The sequence below is a fragment of the Heptranchias perlo genome, chromosome 4 (genome assembly GCF_035084215.1).
Source record: "Heptranchias perlo isolate sHepPer1 chromosome 4, sHepPer1.hap1, whole genome shotgun sequence".
In the NCBI taxonomy this organism is placed as follows: Eukaryota; Metazoa; Chordata; class Chondrichthyes; order Hexanchiformes; family Hexanchidae; genus Heptranchias; species Heptranchias perlo.
The window spans coordinates 76360164-76379389 of NC_090328.1; the positions used below are offsets into that span (position 1 = coordinate 76360164).

At 40.5% G+C, this 19226-nt stretch overlaps 1 protein-coding gene across 9 annotated transcripts in view; it reads right to left on the bottom strand.

Moving 5' to 3' along the window:
- Positions 1-19226, bottom strand: part of agtpbp1 (ATP/GTP binding carboxypeptidase 1) — a 399257-nt gene that overhangs the window by 369726 nt on the left and 10305 nt on the right. For all 9 annotated transcript variants that reach the window (XM_067983168.1, XM_067983161.1, XM_067983160.1 and 6 more), the window contains exon 2: positions 5552-5624. In XM_067983168.1, the coding sequence (XP_067839269.1) occupies positions 5552-5583 (32 nt within the window). In that variant the 5' untranslated portion in view covers positions 5584-5624. The remainder of the gene's footprint in view (positions 1-5551; positions 5625-19226) is intronic.

The window sequence follows — 19226 nt, forward strand, 5'->3', positions numbered from 1 at the left end:
AAACAACGGTGACTCACTTGAAAAGTACTTCATTGGCTGTGAAGCACTTTGGGATGTCCGGAGGACGTGAAAGTCGCTTTATAAATGCAAGTTTGCTCTTCCTTTCTGAGTGTGAGGAAATACATTTCGGGAGGAAAGATTCGAAATGGGGATAAACACTTAATGGAAAGATGTAGATGAATGGAAAGACCAAAGGGTTCAAATACATAATTTCCTGAAAGTACAAGTGTCAGATAGGTAAAGCCATAAGAAAGACCAGCGGCATTTTGGTTTTCATAAATAGAGAGGTAGAATACGAGAGTAAAGAATTTGTATAGGACATTAGTTGGTCTGCAGTTAGAGTACTGTGTGCAGTCTTGAGTGCCCCAATATAGAAAAGTCATTAAAGAGAAAGAGAATATACAGCATAGATTTACTGGGATAATGCGAAGGATAAGAAACTATATTTATGAAGAGAGATTTAAGATACTGGTGTCAGCCTTGGCTCAATAGCAGCACTCTTGTCTGAGTCAGATGGTCATGGGTTCAAGTCCCACTCCAGAGACTTGAGCAGATAATCTAGGCTGGCACTTCAGTGCAGTACTGAGAGAGTGCTGCAATGTTGGAGCTATTGTCTGGTTGAGATGTTAAACTGATGCTCCAACTGCCCTCTCAGGTGAACATTTAAGGTCCCATGGCACTGTTATTCCAAGTACAGCGAGGGAGTTCTCCCAGTGTTATGGCCAATATTTATGCCTCAACCAACACCTAAAACAGATGACCTAGTCATTTATTTCATTACTGTTTGTGGGACCTTGCTGTGTACAAATTGGCTACTGCAGTTCCTACATTACAAACTTCAAAAGTACTTCATTGTTTGTAAAGCACTTTGGGATGTCCTGAGGTCATGAGTTGCCATATAAATACAAATCTTTGGCCTGGAGTTTCTGCTTTGGGCGCTGGCGCATCTTATGCTCAGTTTCCGCTAAAATCATAGAATCATAGAATCATAGAAGTTACAACATGGAAACAGGCACTTCGGCCCAACATGTCCATGTCGCCCAGTTTATACCACTAAGCTAGTCCCAATTGCCTGCACTTGGCCCATATCCCTCCATACCCATCTTACCCATGTAACTGTCCAAATGCTTTTTAAAAGACAAAATTGTACCCGCCTCTACTACTGCCTCTGGCAGCTCGTTCCAGACACTCACCACCCTTTGAGTGAAAAAATTGCCCCTCTGGACCCTTTTGTATCTCTCCCCTCTCACCTTAAATCTATGCCCCCTCGTTATAGACTCCCCTACCTTTGGGAAAAGATTTTGACTATCGACCTTATCTATGCCCCTCATTATTTTATAGACTTCGATAAGATCACCCCTTAACCTCCTGCTCTCCAGGGAAAAAAGTCCCAGTCTGTCTAACCTCTCCCTGTAAGTCAAACCATCAAGTCCCGGTAGCATCCTAGTAAATCTTTTCTGCACTCTTTCTAGTTTAATAATATCCTTTCTGTAATAGGGTGACCAGAACTGTACACAGTACTCCAAGTGTGGCCTCACCAATGCCCTGTACAACTTCAACAAGACATCCCAACTCCTGCATTCAATGCATTAACATAATCACAAATGAAAATCTGCCACGAATCAATCAGCGCAATTCGGCAGCTTAACAAAGCAGAATCATTTCTTTACTTTTTTTGCAATCAAAAAAATTCCTTGATGTATTTATGCGTGGTAACCTGATGGAGTTTTATTAATGCAGCTGAAAATGAGTCTATCACTAAAAATAAGCATTTTTAATAAATGTGTCCAGTCCTCTGCCTGCGAGTAACCTGATTTAAACTCACTGAAAATGTCTCAAAAAAATTATACTGAAGCATTTCCTACTTTCATTGATGTGCACTAGTCAGTTTCTTAGTAGATTTCTATATTTTGATATTTAAAAATGTTTAAACCATGCCTACTAGTGCCTTTGCGCCTAAGAAAACTAGCTAAATTTTAAAACCCTCTTCAAACGGCTGCAGGCTGGCGCAATCGGCGGAAATTCACCATCCTCGTTGTTTCAAGCAGGGGTGTGTGGCCAGTTTTGTGCGCAGGGCTAGTTTCAGTGTTTTTTTTAAGCCAGCGCAAAACATTGCAGAAACTCAAATTACGCCCGGCGTTAATTTGAAATTCCACGATGTTTTGCGCTGTTTCAGCCGGATTGCACTGAAAAAGCCAACACAATGTAGTGGAAACTCTGGGCCATTCTCTTTTTTTTATTTCCACTGGAACAGAGAAGTCTAAGATTTAATAGAGATTTTTAAAATTATGAAGAGTTTTGATAGAGTAAACAGGGAAAGACTAATTCTTCTAGTTGGGGAGCCAGTGGCAAAGGGCCATCACTTTAGATTATAACGAAGAGAATGAAGAGAGAAGTTAGAAATGTCATTACGCAGACGGTTGTTGGAATGTTTTGCTAGAGGGAGTGGCTGAAGCAGAGACCATTGCATCTTTTAAAGGAAAATTGGATAAATATTTGAAGTAGAGGAAGATATAGATCCATGGGGAGAAGCAGATTTGTTTTGGATTGTTCTAGAAAAGAGCTGGCACAGGCATGATGGGTTAAATGCCCTGAGTCAGTGCTGTAAACTTCTATGATTGAATATCCAGCCTGAGCCAAAAGGTTAAATAGAGGCTAGATTCAAGAAGGAAGTGGGAAAAAAAGACACTTGGTCGGTAACTCATATAACTCACAGCTGCTGAATTGAAGGCCTGGGAGCATGTTGCTTGCCACTCAGAGAAAAAAAGTGCATTGCACAAGGAGCAAAAGGGAACTGAAAAAATATTATGGTTTAAAGGCCTACAAATCTGCTTAGAGTTGCAATAAGTAATTAGTAGAAACTTCTTTGGAACCCAGAGCATTCTTTTAAAAACTCTATTAGCCATTATTGACAATTCAGATAAATTATGCACTCATAAAGCAGGACTATTCAGTTTATATTTGATTTAAATAATAAACTGTCATTTTTCAGATTAAACTATGCACAGAATATTAAACACTTTACCAAAACATTTAAACTTTTTTCAGCCTTGATATGAGCTTCCTTGCATCTATCATTTATTTCTGTACAAACTAAATGTTAACTCAACTCAAAATTATTTCCTTTACTCTAGTTATATTATTCAAATTGAAAATGTTTCACGATTATTCTACTAACTGTCACAAATGCAGAGATATGTAGGAATAGGAGTAGGCCATTCAGGCCCTTGGGCTTGCTCCGCCATTCAATTAGATCATGACTGATCTGAACACCAACTCCATTTACCTTCCTTTGATCCATATCCATAGATACCCTTATCTAATAAAAATCTGTCCATCTGAGTCTTGAAAATTTCAATTGACCACAGCCTTTTTCAGAATTCGACATTTCTACTACCCTTGTGTGAAAAAGTGCTTCCTAATTTCACTCCTGAAAGGCCTAGTTCTAATTTTAAGATTGTGCTCCCTTGTTCTGGATTCCTGAATCTACTCTAGTGAATCCTTTTATCATTTTAAACACCTCAATTAGATCACCCCTCAACCTTCTAAACTCAAGGGAATACAACCCAAGTTATCCAACCTTTCCTCATAATTTAACCCTCTATGCCCCGGTATCATTTTGGTAAATCGGCGCCGTACCCCCTCCAAGGCCTTTCTGTGGTGCGGTGCTTAGAACTGAACGCAATGCTCCAGATGGGGTCTAACTGAGGCTCTGTTTAACGTGAAGCATAACTTCCTCCCCTTCGTATTCCAATTCACTTGAGATAAAGGCCAACATTCCATTAGCCTTTTTGCACCCATGCACTAGCTTCTAGTGATTTGTGTCCCTAGCCACCACATCCTTTGTTCCGTCATAGTTTCTAGTCTCTCGGCATTAAGAGATCTAATTACTTACTGTTTGCAACTGAAAAAAGTACCACAAAACACCGAAAGGAATTAAAAACGCATACCTTTTATTCAAGCTTCATAAACATCAGAATTCCCAAGTATACTCAACATAAAACAGCTCTCAAAGCTGCATAAGGGTATTAGAGGATTACATTTTAGACAATACATTAAATCTCAATTGCCATTTTCCACCCTGCCAACTTGGGTTTTCACTTTCATTGCAGATGGTGAAGGGTAGGCCATGTCTGGCTAATGTAGTTTAATTTTTTTTTTGAGGTGGCCATTATTATGGTGGACAGCGAAGTGTCTATGGTTGATGTCTATATGGACTTCCAGAAGGCATTTGATAAGGGTCTGCACAAGAGACTATTAGTAAAAATGTGAGTGCATGGAATTGGAGGCAACCTCATGACAAGGGTCACTAATGAGTTGGGAGATAGAAACAGAGAGTAGGGATAAAGGGAATGTTCTCTGATTGGCAGGATATGACAAGTGGTGTTCCCCAGGGATCTGTACTGGGGCCTTAGCTTTTCACCATATATATCAATGACTTGGATGAAGGAGTAGAGAGTTGTATATCCAAGTTTGCAGATAACACCAAGTCAGGAAGCAAAGTACATTGTGTGGTTGGAAGCAGGAAGTTTCAAAGGGACATAAACAGAATAAGTGAGTGGGCAAAATTATGGCACTCCTAAATGGTCCAGCTCTAATTTTAAGACTATGACCTCTTGTTCTGGATTCCCCCATCAGAGAAAATAGTTTCTCTATATCTACCCTATTGAATCCCTTTATCATTTTAAAGGCCTCGAATAGATCATCCCTCAAACTTCTAAACTAAAGGGAAAACATGCCAAGTTTATGCAATCTGTCCTCAATTTAACCTTTACGCCTTGATATCACTCTGATGAATCTGCACTATACCCTTCCAAGGCCAATATATCTTTCCTGAGGTTCTGTGCCCAAAACTGAACACAGTACTCCAGATGGGGTCAGACCAAGGCTCTGTACAACCGCAGCATCACTTCCTCATTTCTGAATTGTAACCCCCCTTGAGATAAAGGCCAACATTCCATTAGCTTTTTTGATCACTTTTTGTACATGTGCACTAGCTTTTAGTGATTTTGTACATGGACATCTCAATCACTCCTCCACAGCTTCTGTCTTTCACTATTAAGAAAATATTCCGATTTGCCGTTCTCAGATTCAAAGTGGATGACCTCACATTTCTCCACATTGAACTCCATTTGCCAATTCAACAAAGCACTTTTTCACAAAAATAGATGTGAAACTCTGGAACTCGCTCCCACAAAGCGCTGTGGATGGTGAACACTTGAAACTTTCAAGACTGAGATCGATAGATTTTGTTGAGTAAGGGTATCAGGGGATGTGGACCAAAGGTGGGTAAATGGAGCTGAGGTATAAATCAGCCGTGATCTGATTGAATGGTGGAACAGGCTCGAGGGGCTGAATGGCCTACTCCTGTTCCTATGACTGTAACGTTCCTAGGAGGAACTCTGTGACTACAACAGATGCGTGTAATCAATCCTTACATTTGTAGTTTTAAGTATAGAACCACAATAATAACATGAAGCAAAATGCACAAATTAAACAAACTTTTCATGCCAATAAAATTATCAGTCTTCTTTGTCTTTAATCTACTCACCCTTTCTCTGTTGACACTTTAACTTTGTTCATCTTGGCTAAAATTCCTCTTTCACTTTGCCATTTCAAACAATCTGAAATTAAAACATTTTCATAAAATAGAGATCAGAAAAAATTCAAATATTTGGTTACTGCAACTTTCTAAATAATACTAGATGAACTTTTTTTTGTTTTTTTGAGGATGTATACATTCTTTTTCAAATGCTTTCCTCCTGCTTGGTCCCTTTCCCAGAATACAAACTGCCTGCATTCCAGAAGGTAAAGTTTACAGCCTGTTTCCAAATCACCGCTAATGTCACGTTTGCTCACTTAAAAGAAAATGTTGAAGAGTGACCAAATGAACATTCACCTATATTTCTTCCCCCCATTTCTTTATGGCAGATACAAGTTTCCACACAAAGCCTGTGATCAGCAATTCAGTAACTGAGCTTGTCGCCTGTCACTCTGTGGTACAACAAGCTTGTACTTCAGCGCACTGCATCAGCCATGAGCAGTTTGATGTGCACAAGTCCCATAATACATTGGCTCATAGGGATCTGTAAGTGAAATCTAATGGATGCAACATATATTATTAATACAATTGATTGATGACAAGTATTAAAACCAAGCTTGTGCAATATAGTTGTTCATAACCACTGAAAGACTATAATGACTTACATTGTTTCTCTATGTCAGACTGGCGTTAATAACAGATCATTAACAGATAATAGACATCCAGGAGAACTGTCGGAGTTCTTGGATACATTGGTGCTTAAAAGAGAAGTAAACACTAGGAAGTGGGAGTACTATTTTCTTCCAAGTAATCCTCTCTTTTGTATTTAAAAAAGATATAGCCATAAATATCTATTACCTGATTGAAGATTTCTATCATTTTTCTGGCCCAGCACAATCACACCATTTAAAGTTACCTCCTTTTCCCAATCAATCCAATGACGTCAGTTATAGAGAGGGGTCACGTGTCCTAGAATTGCTCCACTCATTTCAGTAGGTGCTAGTGCTTCAGATCAGCCTGGACAGCAATTCGGACATGCCTAAATCTACAGAGCTTCACACTGGCGATCGGTCGATCATGCGGCTCTGGATGGTCTCCTAGGGCGGTTCAAAGTGCTGATCCCAAAAGAGTCACTATGTGGCTCCTCCCTGTATCTGACTTAATTTGTGTTGCTGAGGAAACAGAGATCTGAATGGGTGGGTCCCCACAACACTAAAAGTTAATATTTTCTATCAGGTAACATATATTCATGGCTATACTTGTCTTAAAAACAACCTGAGGATGGAGTACTTTGAACACAAGTACTCCCTGCAGACTTTCTTTCAAGAGGTTTTATTCCAATTTTTTTCCCCTTTACTTTAGTTTAAAAGAAGTCTTCAATAAAAGGCCCTATTTTGGCCTTATCCTCGAGTATTTGTTGCAAGGAGAAAGTAAAATATCGTTTTCCCAGTCATAAAAAATTTAAAACAAACAGCTTGCCAGGTGGATGAACTCTACCTTCATTTTTTAAGTGGGTAAATGTTTTCGCACAGTGTGCCAATTCATGCAGAAAAGTACCCAGAATCAACCCCAGTCTGTAAAGAGTGAGGTCATCTCAGCCAGGGCAGCAGCAGGGGAGCTACAAGTGGCCTCAACACCACTGGATTAGGAATATCAACCAGGATTACCACTCCAGATCACTCACCAATGATCCCCTGCTTGAAAGCTACATGAGGATGAGATTTGATTGTCGTGCCCACCAGATTGTATAGCCCGCTGATACTCATTGTCCAGGGTTGTACATTAAAAATGACCGTTGGTGGGAGGTAGTGGTAGCCGTGGAAGCAAACTCCAGCATGAGCCAGTGTGTTCATGGTTGGCTTCCAAGTAAACAGGCTTCCTCAAAAATATAATCCAACCTCTGAAGTATACAGAAACAAATGCAAAAGATGACTATTTCTCTAAATTACAGCAACCATTCACAGGTTATTAATTGCTTAATTTCATTGACAAATGGAGATTTCTTGTAGGTTGGCTGCCTGTACTTTGATATCTGGAACACAGATAAATAATTTGAGGCAATGTTGGATCATCTACCGCAGATATGGACCTCCAGTCCTCCTCATTGCTTGAAAGAAGTTCAACCTTGACATAAAAAGCTGCCTCCCTGTTTCATTTTCTAACCTGGCACTACCATTTACTGTATTACTTTTCAGTACCTTTGCAGTTGCTTGGAATCCCAACATTGTTTCCTCTAAAGAATTACGGGCAGGGTTCAAATCCTTACATAAAGCAAAGTTTGGAAGAGGCGGGGGGAGGGTGGCGGTGGTGGGAAAGACCCCCGACTGCACATGGCACTAATTTCTTGATTGGACAGAGTCATTGAGCATTTTCCACCATAACAATATTCCTATGGTGCTTCCCAAGGTGCTTCACAGGGGCACAATCGGAAAAATGATGTAGAGCCGAAGAAGATATTAGGAGGGGGTGACCAAAAGCATGATCAAGGAGATGGGTTTTAAAGGAGGGTCTTAGAGAGGAGAGGGAGGTGGAGGGCTTTTGAAAGGGAGTTCCAGGACGTGAGGTCTAGGTGCCTGGTGGGGCAAACAGAACTGGGTGGGGGGAGGGGGGGGAGGAGAAAGAGGGGTGGGGAGATGCACAAGAGGCCAGAGTCAGAGGAATGGAGATTTCAGGGTGGGGGTGGGGGTGGGGGTCGGGGGGAAAATTGTAGGACTGGAGGATGATACAGAGACGGGGAGGGGGTGAAGTCATTACAAAATGTAAACACAAGGATGAGTATTTTAAAGTTGGGGAACCAGGAGCCAATGTAGGCCAAATAGGGGTACGGGATGAGCGGGACTTGGTGCGGGATAGAATACGAGCATAGGGTTTTGGATGAGCTGAAGTTTACAGAGGGTGGAGGATGAGAGGCCAGCCAGTACATCATTGGAATATATGGGCTGAGGTAGGGGTAGAGGCTACAGAGGTGGAAGTAGGCAATCTTTGTGAAGGAGGAGACGTGGGGTAAGAAAGGACACCGAGGTTGTGAAAAGTCTGGTTCAGCCTGAGACAGCGGCTGGAGAGGGGGATGGAAACTGTGGCAAGGCAAAAGAGCTTTTGGCAAGGGTCGAAGATGATGGTGTTGGTCTTCCAGATGTTTAGCTTTAAGAAACTGTGGCTCATTCAAGAACTGATGTCGGACAAGCAGTCTGACAACAGAGCCAGTGGAGGGATCAAGAGGGGTGGTGGAGAGGTAGATCTGGGTGGCATCAGAATACATGTGGAAGCTGACCCCTGTTTGATCCCGTGTATCAGCTGGAATCTCAATGATATGCAATCCAAGGAGCACAGAATTCCCTGGAGCACTTGATAATACATTGAGGGACCATGTTGTTTAAAAATTCTTGCTGATTTTAATAATACATGGCACAACCAATCCCAAAATCTGAACCTGCTGCAGTGCCTGTAACACTTCCTCTCCTCTTTTTTGCCAATATGCTTGTCCCCCTCCACTCCTGAAGCCACTGACTCCTTGCTAGGGTTTCTGTCTTTCCAAAGGCTACCCCCCTGGAGGCCATTACTTGTGTGTGAGCCTTGACAGCGAGTGTTGCAAGCTGTTCATTCATAAGGGGCATCAAGCTGAGCCAAATCCTCTCCTCATCCAAGATCTACACATGGGCACTTCTGGCAGTAGTTTCTGAATAGTAATCAAGAACAGAAATCCTGCTCTATTTTTCCCTTCCTAATCCAATGACACTGTGGTCAATTGGAGCACTCTTACCACTGCCCTGGTGGTAATTGTATTCTCCTGCAACAGCCACAGCCACATCTAAAATCATTTAACTCAACATAAACCGGTGATCAAACATTCCTGAGCTGTATGGAACTGCTAATTGATAAATTTACTGGCCCCTCAAAAACTTATTTGATTGACTTATATTCTAAGGCCATTCTTAACTCCGGAGAAGAATAGCAACAGCAACAATAGTAATCGTATGGTCCTTTGTGGGTCAGGTAGAAGACAATAGACTACAGTTATTTTGTGTGAAGAATTAGTCTGTTCTCAACAAGTGGACTGGGCACAACATCTATGAACAAGGCTTATTCAGTTCAATCAATATCAAGCCACTGCATGAGATGAGAATGCCTGGGTCTTCAAGCAAAACAGTCCCAATAGATTCCACCTTGTGTATAAGAGTTGTATTTTTTTCCTAGAACTCAAACCCACACTGCCTTTGTTTCCGTTCCCCTTTATAGGAATATAAAACATTTCAAACATTAGCAAAAGAAATACACTTGCAATCTTAGACATCAATTTATAGAAATTTGAGCTGAATAGAGAGAGCCAACATGGGTCACAAGGAGTAGATTATGTCTAATGAACCTAACAGAATTTTTTGAGGAAGTAACTAAAGTAGTAGACAGGGGAATATCTATGGATGTGGTTTAGATGGACTTCCAGAAGGCATTTGATAAGGTTCCACATAAGAGACTGTTAGCTAAAACTAAAGCTCATGGAATTGAAGGCAAATAATTAACTGGTTAGGAGATTGGTTAGGCGGTAGAAGACAGAGAGTAGGGATAATGGGTATGTACTCGAATTGGAAGGAAGTGACTAGTGGTGTCCCACAAGGATCTGTGCTAGGGCAACAACTATTCACTATATTTATTAATGACTTAAATAACACATTAGAGAGCCATATATTCAAGTTTGCCGATGACACAAAGATTGGTAGCATAATAAGTAGTATAGACAGGAGCATAAAATTACAAAGAGACATTGATAGATTAAGTAAGTGGGCAAAACTGTTGCAGATGAATTTCAATGCAGGTAAGTGTGAGATCATCCGCTGTGGACCGAAAAAGGATAAATCTGAATATTTTTCTAAATGATATAAAGCTAGGAACAGTGGAGGTCCAAAGAGATTTAGGGGTCCATGTACACAGATCACTAAAATTTAGTAGACAGGTACAAAAACTAATCACCAAAAAGGCTAATGGAACGTTAGCCCTTATAACTGGAGAACTAGAATATAAAGGAGAGAAAATTTTGCTACAGCTAAACAAAGCCCTTAGACCACATCTGGAGTAGTGTATTGCTCTAGGCAATGCATCTTAGAAAGGATATATTGGCCTTGGAAGGAATGCAGCCCAGATTCACCAGAATGTTACCAGGGCTCCAAGGGCTAGATTATGAGGAGAGATTACATAAACTGGGCTTGCATTACCTAGAACATAGAAGGTAGAGGGGTGATTTGACTGGAGTTTTTAGGATTTTGAAAGGAATTGATAGGATAGAGAGAGAGAAACGTTTTCCATTGGTGGGGGAGTCTAGGACAAGGGGACATAATCTTAAAATCAGAGCCAGGTCATTCATGCAAAGGGTGGTAGAAGTGTGGAACTATCTCCCACAAAAAGCAGTAGATGCTTGTTCAATTAATAATTTTAAATCTGAGATCAAAAGATTTTTGCTAGCCAAGGGTATTAAAGGATATGGAGCCAGGGCGGGGTAGATGGAGTTAGGATACAGAACAGCCACAATCTCATTAAATGGCAGAACAGGGGCTGAACGGCCTACTCCTGTTCCTATGTATGCAAACACTATTATCCATTACAGACAATACAATAGTATGAAGATCCCGCTGCTCCAGGCAATTCACTACAGAATTGGAAGTGGTGAACTTTTCTAACAGAGACACTGACACAATCTTATAATCAAGGTTAGTTTGCGAAAGATGACTTGCATTTAGTGAAATGACTGTACTCAGAGAAAAGGTGCTACCAACTGAATACATTATCTAGGCCGATACTTCAACGTGGTACTATTACTTCAAAAGCATTATGCCTATGCCAAAATATTTTGATTTCAAAGCAAGTAGAAATGTATTAACAAAAGCTTGCTTTGACCTGAAATCAAATCAAAATGAGGCAAGATACTGTGCAAATAAGTTATGGTCTTCCATCTGGGAGGAGTTCAGGAAACTACTGCATTAATTTGATAAATTTGATTCAACTATGGATGACGCCTTTGGATTTCCTGCATCTCAGCTGTCAACTTCACAGGATACCAGAGGCAATGTGTTTCCAACTCATCAATTCTACTCATATCGCTATACTGCAGCTTGTGTGGAGGTGGTCTCATGGAGCTCAGTGAGCCATAATAAATACCCATTATAAAAGCTACCAGCAGACACTACTGGTACTATCAGTAAAGTTAACAAAGTGTCACTTTTTTGTTACTTTTGCAATTGAGGAAAAAACGTGAGGTTAAAACTTCTGAAAAGTAGTGCAGATTGTTGTAGTGTTTCTTCCTACAGCTCAGTTTTATTAAGGCTAATCAATAATTTATAATCTGATCATGTTTATTCTTCCATTATCCACTGTCTAAAAGGTTACAAGAAGGCTCAACTCATATCCAGTAAAATAAACACAAATAACAAGGTTTTCTGTCCAACTCCTGGGCATATTGATGTGTGTATATTCAGTGGAGCAAAGGCTCAATTACAGGGCATAGTCTTAGATTTTGAGCACAAGAGAACAATCTGGTTTAAAAGTCTAAAGACCTAATAGATAGATTGGAATTGTGTGCTTAGTTCAGGTACGCATTTCCTGGAGTCAATTGTGTTAAGATTGCAATGAAAAAATAATTAGTTTCAAGTGAGCATGACTGCATTTGTGATCGATTAACTGTAGTACTTGACAATCACATGCTCATGTCACTAAAACTGAAAGTAATCCAATTAATTATTCATCCGCTATGATCAGAATAAAATCTTTCACCTCTAAAACATAATGCATCCCATCACAATTGTTTTAAAACATAAGGGATTGAAATTACAATAACTTTCAGCATATCCACTGCTTTCTCTTACTTTAATTTGAACTTCTGCAACATTTGCAGCATTTCCTCAAATCTCAATTTTGTCCATTTCCCTCATCAGTCATCCAATCCTTATCTTTTGTTTCCCCACTGAAATTCAAGTATGATTACTTTCTGAATCTTGGCCTTCCCATTTCCCTCCTATTCTTTCTATTTCAACTCGGATCCGAATGAGGTGAATGTGTTTATTTTCAGTCTGACATCTCTACTGCTCACTCTCCATAGCTCCCTTGAATCACTTGACTTCAACCTTTGGCTAAAAAAATTTTTTTAAATCACTTGCTGCATCTGTTGTTCTCCTACTTGATAATTCTCCAAACTTTTCAACTTTTTGCTAAGCAAAATCTAATCCATTAATTTTAACTTCCCCTGCTCAATTAACCAGTCTTGGCAACTTTTATGGACACCATCAATAACGGTTCCATTTCTCCTCTTCTACTATCAAGCTAGCATTAATGCTCAAGCAACTCAGTAATTCAGCTAATCTAAATCTTTTCCTCAACTCTAATCATAACTCTTACACTGCATTTGTCTCACTACTGGGGCTTTCCAGCTATTGTTTTGTATCTTCTCCTTTTAGGCTACCTTGCAACAAACCACTGTGTAAACCAGTCTCATCTTGTTTAGCACTACAAGTCAGCTTGTTGGGACGGCCTTCTAGAATTGTTTCTGCTTTTTCCTGGCCCATTTGATGCTTTCACTGTTCTGTGCCAATTAAGTATCTGATGGTATTCTACTTGGCCTGGAAGATTTCATACCTTACTCTCCCTATTCCATTAGATCTTGTTCTGCACCATGCTCAAATATTCTGCCTATCACATCTGACACCAAATTTCCCCTGCATTTCCGTAAATCAACTACTGGAATTGCTAAACACAATTTTATTAAATCTCCTGGCGCAATTGCATTTCTCCCATTGTGCTCAAGAGCAGTGCCTGAAAAGTTACCCATCCCGAATCATTTTTTCCAATCGATCTTACTCACAGTCAGTTATTCTTCTCCTTGGAAATCTTCCCTATCCCTCAGAAAGATGGTCCCTCTTCAAACTACTGATCTATCGCCAGTTACAAATTTTCAGGTTTTACACTAGATATTAGCATCACCGATCACTCCCATAAGCAGACCTCACATCGCCTATTATCTGGTGTACATTTTCTGCTGCCCAATATCTACTTAAATGATAGTGTGATCTGGGGATCTTAACATAGAACCCTTGTTACCTTTGCCACCATGTGCATTCACCTGTCTTTACAGGAAGGTTGATGAAAAGCACTGAGATGAGGCCCGATTGCAAACCAACAACTGATTTACTTTACATAGAATACATGAATGAACAGAATACAGTTTTCAGAGTGATTAGATAACCTTTCCTCATGTTTCATTGCAAGAAAAACAAAGATTCACCCTCAGACATCATAGGTGAAAGTCCACTTTAAAGCTAGCTATTCCCAAACCAACTGACTCTATCCTTCTGTTACTAGCTGCTTCAGTACATGTGCGTGTCTTTGTGTTTTGAGGAAGTTGCCCCACCAAACTGTTAGTCACCCAGGGCTCACCCTCAGAATTATGGGCAAACAACAGGTCTTTCATTGTTTTCATTCACTCTTGATGTTGTCCATTATGATTTAATAGAACAATCTTTGCTGACAGCCAAGGATGTTCATGAATTACTGGTCATTACAGCTGATTTTCTGTAGCTCCCAACGGTCACTTACATAAACAAGCAGTCTTAATTAGGCTTTATTTGGGAACCATTCTATCAAAATGGCATGGAATGCTCAAGATTGCACACATTGACCATTTTGGTAGGAAGACTAAGGAGGCCACATACTGCTGGGATAATAAGAGTCTAAACAGGGTAGAGAAGAAAAGGAATCTAGGAGTACAGATACACAAATCACTAAAAGTAGCGACACAGGTTAATAAGGCCATAAAAAAGGCAAACCAAGAACTGGGGTTCATTTCTAGAGGGATAGAATTGAAAAGCAGAGAAGTTATGTTAAACTTATACAGAAACTTGGTTAGACCACAATTTTAGCACTGTGATATCCTTATTATAAAAAGGATATAGAAGCATTAGAGAAGGTGCAAAAAAGATTCATAAGGATGATACCAGAACTGAGAGGATATACTTATCAGGAAAGGCTGAACAGGCTGGGGCTCTTTTCTCTAGAAAAGAGGAGGCTGAGGGGTGACCTGATAGAGGACTTTAAGATAATGAAAGGGTTTGATAGGGTAGACGTAGAGAAAATGTTTCCACTTGTGCGGGAGTCCAAAACTAGTGGTCATAAATATAGGATAGTCACTAATAAATCCTGATGTGGAGATGCCGGTGATGGACTGGGGTTGACAATTGTAAACAATTTTACAACACCAAGTTATAGTCCAGCAATTTTATTTTAAATTCACAAGCTTTCGGAGATTTTCTCCTTCAGATCCTAGAGATCTTGAAACATTTGCCTGAGGAAGGAGAAAATCTCCGAAAGCTTGTGAATTTAAAATAAAATTGCTGGACTATAACTTGGTGTTGTAAAATTGTTTACAACTAATAAATCCAATAGGGAATTCAGGAGAAACTTCTTCACCCAAAGTAGTAAGAATGTGGAACTCATTACCACAAGGAGTGGCTGAGGCAAATAGCATAAATGCATTTAAGGAGAAGCTAGATGAACACAAGAGAGAAAGGAATAGAAAGGTATGTTGAGAGGGTTAGATGAAGAGGGCTGGGAGGAGGCTCATGTGGAGCACAGACGCCAGCATAGAAAAGTTGGACTGAGTGGCCTGTTTCTGTGCTGTAGACTCGATGTAACTTGATGTAAATCCCCTCTTTGTTTACTAATTACCATTCCATATCGCACTTGTTGGAATGAGAATGAGGCATTTGGCCTCATTTTGAGAAAAGACGTTACGTAGCCTTGGGAGTTAATCCCTTTAACTGAACCACATTACAGCAATATCATCAATTTATAACTCCAGTACAGGCAATACAGGTACAGACTAAAGTGTTACATGCCCTAACATTCTAAAGTTTTGGAAACTGCTGTTAATTCTCAAATTATCACCTTGAAGATTTACAATATATACTCATTCAATTTTGATATAAAAGGCAGCAAATTATTCAATTCTGATATAAAGGCAGCAACTTCACCACATTATTCAGCATTTCCTCCAGTAAGAATTCATCATTCCTTCAATGATGTTAACCTCATACATTGGGAGTGGCCACAAGACTCTTCAAATGAATTCAAACTGTCAGAACTGCATCAGTCAAGCTAAACACATTAATGATCCTCAGATTTTACTACATTTTGCGCCATATTTTCAAACCATTCTGTGATCTGACAAAGGTACACTGCACCACCTACCAAGGCGTTAAAATTTACCATTAAAGTTTGTTTCCTTGGTTGAAATATCAGCGAAACCCACACCTGAGAATAGCGACTGGAGTTTCTCTATGAACCCCCTTACACAGCTTTCTTCCCAGAAAATAACAGAGATCCAAAGCAATCCACTGTTGCACTACATCATAGGTGGAGACATGCACCTCCCTGAAGATCTTTTTATTGCTCCACCATCCCTTTACCCAATCCACCACATGATGTGCTCCCAATTCACTTTAAGCACATTCAGGTCCTGGGTTGACAAAGAAGCCACCAGATTAAGCCAATCTCAAGGGTCAGATCATATGCTTCAACTGATTAACCAATAAATTCCACTTGCCCACTACAATCAATACTGCTACCTCCAGGGTTCAGCAGTACTTCATAGACTCCAGTGCAGACCAACCCATTGGTACTCCTCCTATACCTCATAATAGATTCCCAGAAACAAATCTTCCCCCTGTGCATCACATTCACTTCCATGTCACCAGCTAACAACAGTCAAGATAAACAAGAGGAGGAAAAATATTACAAAGTACAAGGAACGGGGACCAGACTAGATAGCTTCAATTTGCATCCAACATCAGCGCAAATGGCTTCCTTCAATGCTGCAATTTCTACAGTTCTAATGGTGGAGGAATAGCAAAAGATATAGAAACAAACCCTCAGAATGACCAGCTGCAATATAACACTCAAAGGCCAACTCAAGATCGTTGCACAAGCTCCACAAATTTCACCCCTCCATTCCAAACAACTGCTGGATTGGTTGTGGCACCCTCCTAAATATGCCCCATGCATTCAGCTGTTCTGGACAGTGGTCTAAGAGACAAGGCAGTTCTTATCCAAAACTGGTCATGAAAAATGCAGGGCCTACTCAAAATAGTCCCCAAAGTCCTGGTTAATTTTCTGGCATTATGTAATTCTTTTCAGCAGGGGCATACGCTTTTTTCTTGCCCCCCCCATTTCTTGGGTCTCCTCATACCATCTCCGACTACATGGGTCAATGATGCTCCCAGTACTCTGTCAGTGCTGCTCCGGAACCAACTGCTAAGAGGTGTAAAAGTGATTGTTATGGTGATCCTACCTCCTTGTAGGAAAGCATATGGCACAGCTCAAGTCATGAACTATTACTGTGGAGGAGGATTTAGGTGTGAAACTGCATTCTAACACTATGGTGCACCATACTAGGGCTCCAACGCAGTACTCTGTTGCATGACAAATAGGTATTTTTTTCTAAACTTAATTCAGACAGTTCAGTTAATGTGATAGCATCCTGAGAGTATCAACCAGAAAATTAGAACTCTCAATCTCTCCTGAAATTGCCTACTGAGATGTGGGTCTGCCTGAGAGGAAGGCTGCTCACCTCTACCTGAACTACCAGGATTGGCAAGTCTGCAAACAGTACCCTCGGATTACAAAAAAACCTTTACATTTTGTAAGCAGCTATGCATTTCCGTCACATCTGCATGCAAAATAAATGAGAACTCAGCCCGTTCTATATCCCATAATGCACCTGTTTTGACAATGAACAACCAAGAATGCTGAATTAGGTGTCACCATGTACTGTCACTTAGAAAGGCACGGAGTAATCAAGGACGGTCAGCAAGGATTTGTTAAGGGGTCGTGTCTGACTAACTTGATTGAATTTTTTGAGGAGGGTCAAGCATTTGATGTGGTCTACATGGATTTTAGCAAGGCTGTTGACAAGGTCCCACATGGCAGACTGGTCAAAAAAGTACAAGCCCACGGGATCCAAGGGAAAGTAGCAAGTTGGATCCAAAATTGGCTCAGTGGCAGGAAGCAAAGGATAATGGTCGACAGGTGTTTTTATGACTGGAAGGATGTTTCCAGTGGGGTTCCACAGGGTTCAGTACTTGGTCCCTTGCTTTTTGTGGTATATATTAATAATTTGGACTGAAATGTAGGGGGCATGATTAAGAAGTTTGCAGATGATACAAAAATTGGCCGTGTGGTTGATAGTGAGGAGGAAGGCTGTAAACTGCAGGAAGATATCAAATTACTGGTCAGGTGGGCAGAAAAGTGGCAAATGGAATTCCATCCAGAGAAATGTGAGGTAATGCATTTGGGAAGGGCAAACAAGGCAAGGGAACAATGGGAAGATACTGAGAGGTGTACAGGAAGTGAGGGACCTTGGAGTGCATGTCCACAGATCCCTTAAGATAGCAGGACGGGTAGATAAAGTGGTTAAGAAGGCACATGGAATACTTTCCTTTATTAGCCGAGGCATAGAATATAAGAGCAGGGAAGTTATGCTGGAACTGTATAAAACACTAGTTAGGCCACAGCCAGAGTACTGCGTACAGTTCTGGTCACCATATTACAGGAAAAATGTGACTGCACTAGAGAGGGTACAGAGGATGTTGCCAGGGCTGGAGAATTTTAGCTATGAGGAAAGATTGGATAGGCTGGGGTTGTTTTCCTGGGAACAGAGGAGGTTGAATGGTGATTTAATTGAGGTGTACAAAATTATGAGTGGTCTAGATAAGAGTGGATAGGAAAGCCCTATTTCCCTTAGCAGAGAGGTCAATAGCAGGGGGAATAGGTTTAAAGTGATTAGTAGAAGGATTAGAGGGGAGCTGAGAAAAAATATTTTCACCCAGAGAGTGGTGGAGTCTGGAACTCACTGCCTGAAAAGGGTGGTAGAGGCAAAAACCCTCAACTCATTTAAAAAGTACCTGGATGTGCACCTGAAGTGCCGTAACCTACATGGCTATGGATCAAAAGCTGGAAAGTGGGATTAGGCTGGGTGGCTCATTTTCGGCCGGCGCGCACACAATGGGCCAAATGGCCTCCTTCTGTGCCGTAAATGTTCTATGATTCTATGGTAACACATTTAACCTTTGCTCAATAGAAGGAATTCTTGATTTCAAATATGCGAATGTTAGAACTAAAATCCATCAGGTCAAAAACTTCTGATATGGTCAGTTATTTTGAACCAAGAGTGTGTACATTCTAATCGAAATGCTTGTAAAAAATTTAACTGGATTTGACACACCCCAGAAGCTATGGTCAGGAAAGAACAAAAGGTTAAAAAACATGGAGTTCTGTACTCGAGTGTGATGAAACCAAAGCTTCACCAGGGTCATGTAACACAGATCTAAGATTTTGATGAGTGTAAGCAGTGATTGTTTGTTTTAAATCCACATTTACAGATAATAATCATTGCAAAGGGGGGGGGGAACACACATTGAAAACATGGCAGCTCACACTGGAAAGGAATACCAGCAATATGGAGATGTCTATTTCCTGCAATTCCCCAACCTTGGAGGTTCTCAAACATTATTTACATTCCTTCCATCCCCACCCCTACCCTTTTCCTTTTAAAAGAAAAATTGTTTTACTTCTCTCCTTCAATAGTACTAGCTGAGAAGGTATGCGGATGACGTTTCCAGGTACCTGGCTACTTCTGTTAGTGAACACCTGT